At 48.6% G+C, this 6,576-nt stretch overlaps 1 protein-coding gene across 1 annotated transcript in view; it reads left to right on the top strand.

Annotated features, from left to right (window-relative positions):
- Window positions 1–6,576, top strand: part of RFT1 (RFT1 homolog) — a 43,368-nt gene that overhangs the window by 16,485 nt on the left and 20,307 nt on the right. Inside the window, exon 7 of the mRNA XM_025206757.1 lies at window positions 1,671–1,749. Within this exon, the coding sequence (XP_025062542.1) occupies window positions 1,671–1,749 (79 nt within the window). The remainder of the gene's footprint in view (window positions 1–1,670; window positions 1,750–6,576) is intronic.

Raw genomic sequence — 6,576 nt, 5'->3', positions numbered from 1 at the left:
CCCCTGCCCCCCTCCCCGAGTAACATACCCCTCCCTGACCTGGCTGGGCAGCTTGTCCCAGCCCCAATCCCTCCCTCCTCCATGCCCCTTCCCCGCCTTGTCCCCCAACAGACTTACCAGCTAGAGACAGCTATCAGCTGTCTGTTTAGTCTATGGCCAAATCTCTGAATTGGCTCAGTCTTTTTTCAAAGCTATTCCGAATCGATTCAGAGCTTCTACTTGGTCTCCCGATTTGGGCCGAATCTCTTCTGAATCAAATCAGCTACCAAAGCTTCACACAAGCCTAGAACTTTGTGGAGGATAATTTTGTCTTCGTTGTTTCCTCAGGGTTATCTTACAATTCAGTTCACCCAATAATTGAATTTTAGGAAAAGGCATCAAGATATCCTTAAAATATTTCTGCAGGTCTCACAATAGAGGTTTAGACTGACAGCTATTGATAGCATTATATGTTAGGCAAGCACATATTCGCAGAAGTAAAACTTCATCCTATTCTACGGCATTCTTACTTGCATATCAGGGAGTCAGCTGGCACTGTACTTTCTACCTATTCCTTCTCACTCTGTGCTATGCAGTAGGGGTGTGCGAAGCAGGCCATATTCGATTTGGATTCTGATTCATCCCAATTCAGGGGACAGAGATTCAATTAGTTGATTCAGACCACTGTCCCAATTCGATTTGGCTGAATCAAAATCTGAAGATTCGATGCTGATTCAGAGAATCAGCGATTCAGCCATAGACACCGCTTTAAATGTATTTTCTACGTAACTCGAGTTACCAGGCACGGCTCGTGAACGCTGAGATGGTGGGGCGGATGGAGCGTCCCACAGGAGCGCAGGGGGCCCTCGGTGGCAGACCCCCCATGCCCCCTCCAGCTTAGCAATTGGCCATGGGGGGACCCCGGGTGCCCCCCCAGACCCAGGAGGCACCAGTCACCAAGCTGAGGAGGAGGGGTCCCCTGACACTCCGCAGTAGATCCAGAAGTGGACCAGAAGTGCTTCTGGTCCATTTCTGGGTCTGCCACTGAGCGCACTGGGGACCTCCCTGCGCTCCTGTGGGATACTTCATCCACCCCAGCATCTCAGCGTTCATGAGCTGTCTGGTACCTTGAGGTGTGTAGAAAAAACTTTTAAAGCTGTGTATGTGTCCAAATCATTGAATCTCTTCGAATCAATTCGGAGGGTTTGGACTCGATTTGGAGAGTTTAAAGGATCTCCTTATTTGATTCAAATTAAAAGATTTGGCTGTTGAATAGGGCCAAATCTCTGCCTAATCGAATCAGCAACCAAAGCTTCACATAGCCCTACTATGCAGACCTTTTTTTGTTGGAGACCTCTTCAGTTTCATTCCAATTTTTATATGTTTTCTTCAGTTATTTGCAAGAACAGCATTCAGTCATTCTCATTATATTTGATTCTATGGGATGAGGCACAATCAAGACAGATATCACTGGACTATTAAGTATGCACTTGTATTCAGAAGTATTTTAGAATAGTCATTTGGGGTAAAAAGAGAGTTTCCTGATATGTGCAATAACTCTGAGTAGCTGGAGTTGCCTTAGAGATGACCTGAACAATATAATTGTATCTTACCTTGCAGTTCTAACCCTTATACTCAACATCAGTGATTAAATTGCAATTTACCTTTCCTTTTCCTTTTTCCCCCCCCAGACCTTTGTTAACTGGAATGAAGCTAAGTTGACTTGGAGCTTTTTTAAACAATCCTTCTTGAAGCAGATTTTAACAGAGGGTGAGTATGACATTCACTGCTTGCCTTTTCAAGGTCAGAAAGATTTTGATATTTGGTATTTGCTATTTTTAGCTTTCGGTTTGAAAAAAATATGGAAGCAAACAAGCATTATCATCAATAGGAAAGGGAGTCCATCTGCATATTGACTGCAAAGATTTGCTTTCAATATTTCATAGCTAATAAAGCTTTTCAGAATATTTTCAAGCAATTAGTGTTGAGAACATGGGTGTCTTGTGCCTCTAGAGTTGGTGGGGGGGAGGGGGGCACGTCCCCCCTCCCCCCCCCGGCACCAGTCAGCGACCTGGGGGTGGGGTGTCCTCTGGTGGCTGATCCCACCTACCGGCTGGCGCTCACAAGGAGGACACTGGTGCTCCCACCTGCTCCCCTGCCCGCCTGCTAAAAAGGGAGTGTATCCTGACAGGGGGTGCACCAGCGCTCTCAGGGGGTGTATATGCACCCCTGTGCACCCCCTATGCATTACCCCTGGTTAAGAATCAGCTTTTTGAAGTCGAAATGTTTCATAGACAACTTTGCTAAAGTGAAACTTTGTTGGAAAGGGCTCTCTAGCAAGGAGGAGGATGTGGGGAGAGAGAGGGAGAGACTCAGCAATATGTTATTTATTATTTATTACCAAAGGGTGTGATAGGGGGTATTTTGACCCTGCACCTCTGCTCTCCACCCCTGATGAGGGTTGGGCTGTCAGTTATGGAGCCCCTGACAGCCTGTTGTCTCCTATAGAGGTAAGAGTTCGCCCCCTACCAGGAACTGGGGAAACTGCAACACTCAGTTGATTGTCCTCCCTGCTCTCCCTCCCCAGGGAAGTGGAGAGTGGAATGCTGTAGAATGCTGGGGGACCAAGAGATACCTTGTAATGCTACAGTGCAATGTAGAACTTACTGTTTCATCTAGCATTTTGTAGCATTCAAGGGGGCATGTCCTCTTGACTTCAGAGCTGCTATGTTCATCATATACTTTAGTAGATATTACCCACTCTGACGTTCTTTAATATCATATTTACTAGGGCTGTGCGAGTCTTCGGATTCTGCTTCGGATCCGGACCCGCATCGGATGCTCCGGCATCCAAAGCGGCACTTCCGGGCCGAAGCAGGATAACAGCAATGGTGTCTGGAGTGGGTCAGGGGCATCCAAAGCACTTCGGACCTGTTTCGGATTCTTCGGAGCCGCTTCAGCCATTTTAAGGGAATTAGAAGAGGGAGGGGGAGCGGGGCGGGGGGGAAGACTGACATCTGTAGGTAGCCAGTGAGAAGGATTTCTCCCTGGCTACCTGTCCAATGGCAGCGTCTGTGGGGTGGGACTAAAAAAAAGTATAAAAGCCCCTGTTTCCAGCCCTTCTGTGCCTTTTGCAGCTCATTCCCTGTCAGCAGCCACGTGAGAGAGGAATGCTGCAACTGAGACCTGCCTTCTGCTTTTTCATGTTATAAAGGAGTGGTTAGGATTTAGCTGAACTTAGCTTAGTTTAACTTAGCTATTCAATTCAATTATTAATAGTATTACAATTCAGTTTATTTCTTTGAATTATTTTTTTGGGAACTTGTTTTGGAAACCTTGCAAAAAGACAGTTGTGTTTTCCCAGCCAGTGTTATCTACCACTGTGCAGGGAGGCACAGATTGCTTGCTTGCATGCACGCGCACATGCATGCACATGCACATACACAGAGACCGAGAATATAGAAAAAAAATCACAACGGAAAAAGACAGACAGATATTTACAGAAGAGCAAGACACAGATAATATATTGAGACACGAACACACGCAAATAATGTAATTCACAGCACAAGACCAGATAGACAATATTGTGAGAGCCAGAAAGAAGACACAAGAATAGACACAAACATAATGTCATTCACAGCACAAGATAGATACAGATATTCACAGGAGAACAAGACAGATACACAAAAGGATATCAAGATACAAAGATCAATATGAACTGTGCTGGAAAGGCAGGTGCCAGGTCTTCTGGCAGGGGAAGGAGAGGTGGTAAGGAGAGAGCTAGAGCTGCAAGCTCCCCCCGTCCCAAACACAGACACATTCTATTCCCGAGCAGCCATGGCATCAGTGCTGCCAGTGGAAGCCAGGCAGTGGGAGCAGTGTCTTGCACCTAATGTCCCTGCACCTGCACTACCTCCGCTCAGTCCAGAAGTGGGCACCAGCAGTGGAATCACTGCCTCTTCCACCCCAATTTCAGCTCTCAGTGTGAGCCTTCCACTGCCACAGGAGGAGCTGGAGCTGGAACCAGGGATGCTGAGCGCACTGGCTCAGGCAATTCTGGGGACTGAGGGGGAATCAGAGTTAGTGCTCCACACCCCTCACGTTTCCCCTAGACCCAGGTCTCCTCTGGAAAGTAGCACCTCCAAGGTAGTAGGTATAGTAACTCATGGACTCGATATACGCAGTGGAGTTCTGGCACACTGACCGGCCGGACATCTGACACCCCAGGCACCTCTGCACTTTTACCTGCACTGCTACATCCCCCTTTTCCCCCTACCCCAGCCTGTCCCTCGCCCCCTGATGCCTCCATTTCCATTTTCACTGACTGGCTTTCTTGCCTGCATTGCTTGCCAGGCCAGCCTCTGGCTTCTTTACTATTCCTTCCATCCAGGACCATTTGCAGGTACTTCCTCAGTCTGACAAAGGGGTTTTCAACCCTAAAGCTTCCAAAGATACATTTTTTTAAGTACTCCTTTTTTTTCATAATACACACATAGACATAAAAACACAAGATAAGCCATCACACACCATGAATGACATCATATGTCCAACACAACACAACATCTTTACTTCTTGCTGTCAATTCCTTTATAAAACGATAGGCTATGTGACAGTTCCATATGGGTACCTTTGCTGCTGCTGCTGATGCTACTGGTGTTCAGCCAGCTAAGTTATTGTACCTGTTGTCACATAAAGCGGAGGACTGGGCGTGAGGCTGTAGGGGAGGAGGAGGCGTTAGTGGGGCACATTGCTGTGTTGTGCAGAGGCCCCAGCGCCAGGAAGGGCGCACCTTAACACACACACACAGTGTCACCCACCCACATCACGAGTTTTGCCTGTCAGCAGCTTGGGGTGCAGGGCCCCAAATGACAGACTTCCCCAGTGAGAGAGAGACAGCTGGCAGGCAGGCTTCATGGCCTGGCAGGGCCCAGCACTCACTCAGGTCTGCTCTAGGACACACACAGCTGGCAGGCATTGAGGCCTTGGTAAGAGCCACCACCCCTGCAGTTTTCAACCCACTGCGCCTTAACACACACGGTCATTTGTGTCACGAGTTTTGCCTGTCAGCAGCTTGGGGTGCAGTTCCACCCCAACCACTGCACCGATCTTCTTGAAATTTGGCAGGCTTTGTGACCTCGGCAAGAGCTACCACCCCTGCAGTTTTCAGCCCCCTGTGTTGTAACACATAGACATAACAGGAGCTTTGCTTTCAAGCATTTGGGGTGCAGTTCCCCCCCAACCCCTGCACCAATCTTCTTGAAACTTGGCAGGCTTCATGCTCTTAGCAGAGGCTACCATCCCTGCAGGTTTCATCCACATCATACAAAAAACAACAAAGTTATAGATCTTCCATTGATTCCCCATTATACCCTATGGTCGGATCTCCAAGGCGGCTCCAAAACTTTGGAGCCGCTTCAGTCGTATTGAGCCGGAAACCCGGTCCGGAGCTCCAGATTGGATCGCGGCCATCCGAAGCGGCTGGATCCGAAGCCAGATCAGATCACTGCTGACTCACACAGCCCTAATATTTACTCAAATCCAAGAGGTTCTCCCTCTAGTCAGCAAGGGGGGGAACAGCCCCTTGCCTTGGATCCATGTACAAAACAGAGGGGGGTAGGTGGCTGCTAAAGCTCTCACTTTGGCCCTGAGTTGGGGCCAGAGTGAGAATACAGCAGCCTCTTGCCACCACCCTACTTTCCCTCTGCAGCTTTGACCCCCCCCCCCCCCCCTCCATTTCCAATCCCTTCCCCACCTTACTGTTGAGCATAGCTCAGCTCTGGTTTGGGCTAGATTCTCTCCTGGGCATAGAGCACATGGAACTCCATCCCCCCACTGGCCAATCAGCAGCATTGCCACTGCTGCATGGCCTGTGCTTCCACATGCTGTGGAAGCACAGCATGAGTCTGAGCAGCATCTGACAGTAAGTTCAAGAGGTGTGGGGGAAAGAGGCAGGGAATGTAGGCAGTGGATTGGGAAGGGGCAGAGATTGTGGAGAGCAGGGAGTGGGGTAGAGATTGTGAGGCATTGAAGGGGAGGGGCAGAGGCTGTGAGAAGGTGAGGGTGAAGGGGCAGGAAGACTGCCCGGACAAGTAGTTTGGGGGAGGTGGAGAACAAGGGGGATGCCTGCCCCCATCCAAGCCACCTGAGCCTTCCCCCCAGCCACTGCTTTCCCTGGTGTAATAGTGGGAGGGGGATGAATTTAAGACAACTCTCTGATAATTAGATTCTATACCTGGAAAATTATAACATTTATACTTTTTTTATATATAGACTCTAATTATTGGGGGGTTGCCTTAAATTCAGGGTTGACTTAGATTACAGTAAATGCAGTATGTGCATAGTATGATTGTTCCATTAATTGCATACTCAGAGGTACTTAGAGAATTAGTTGGTTTGTTTTGATTGTGTCTTTGTAGCCCTTGTACATCTACTGGGCTAAGTACAGACATTTGGGGGAGGTTTAATTGGTTCAAAATGGCTAGTAAGTCAGGATGGGGGCTTGCAGGAGGTTGAGGGGTCCAACAGGTTGGAGCGGATTTGTGGTCTGTCGGAGGATGGTGAGAAGCCATAGCCCAAGAGGGGTGGGAGGCAGGTGCA

Source organism: Alligator sinensis, unplaced genomic scaffold, assembly GCF_000455745.1.
Source record: "Alligator sinensis unplaced genomic scaffold, ASM45574v1 scaffold78_1, whole genome shotgun sequence".
Taxonomy (NCBI): domain Eukaryota; kingdom Metazoa; phylum Chordata; order Crocodylia; family Alligatoridae; genus Alligator; species Alligator sinensis.
Note: the sequence above shows the minus strand (reverse complement) of the source record. Positions and strands in the feature narration are given on the sequence as shown.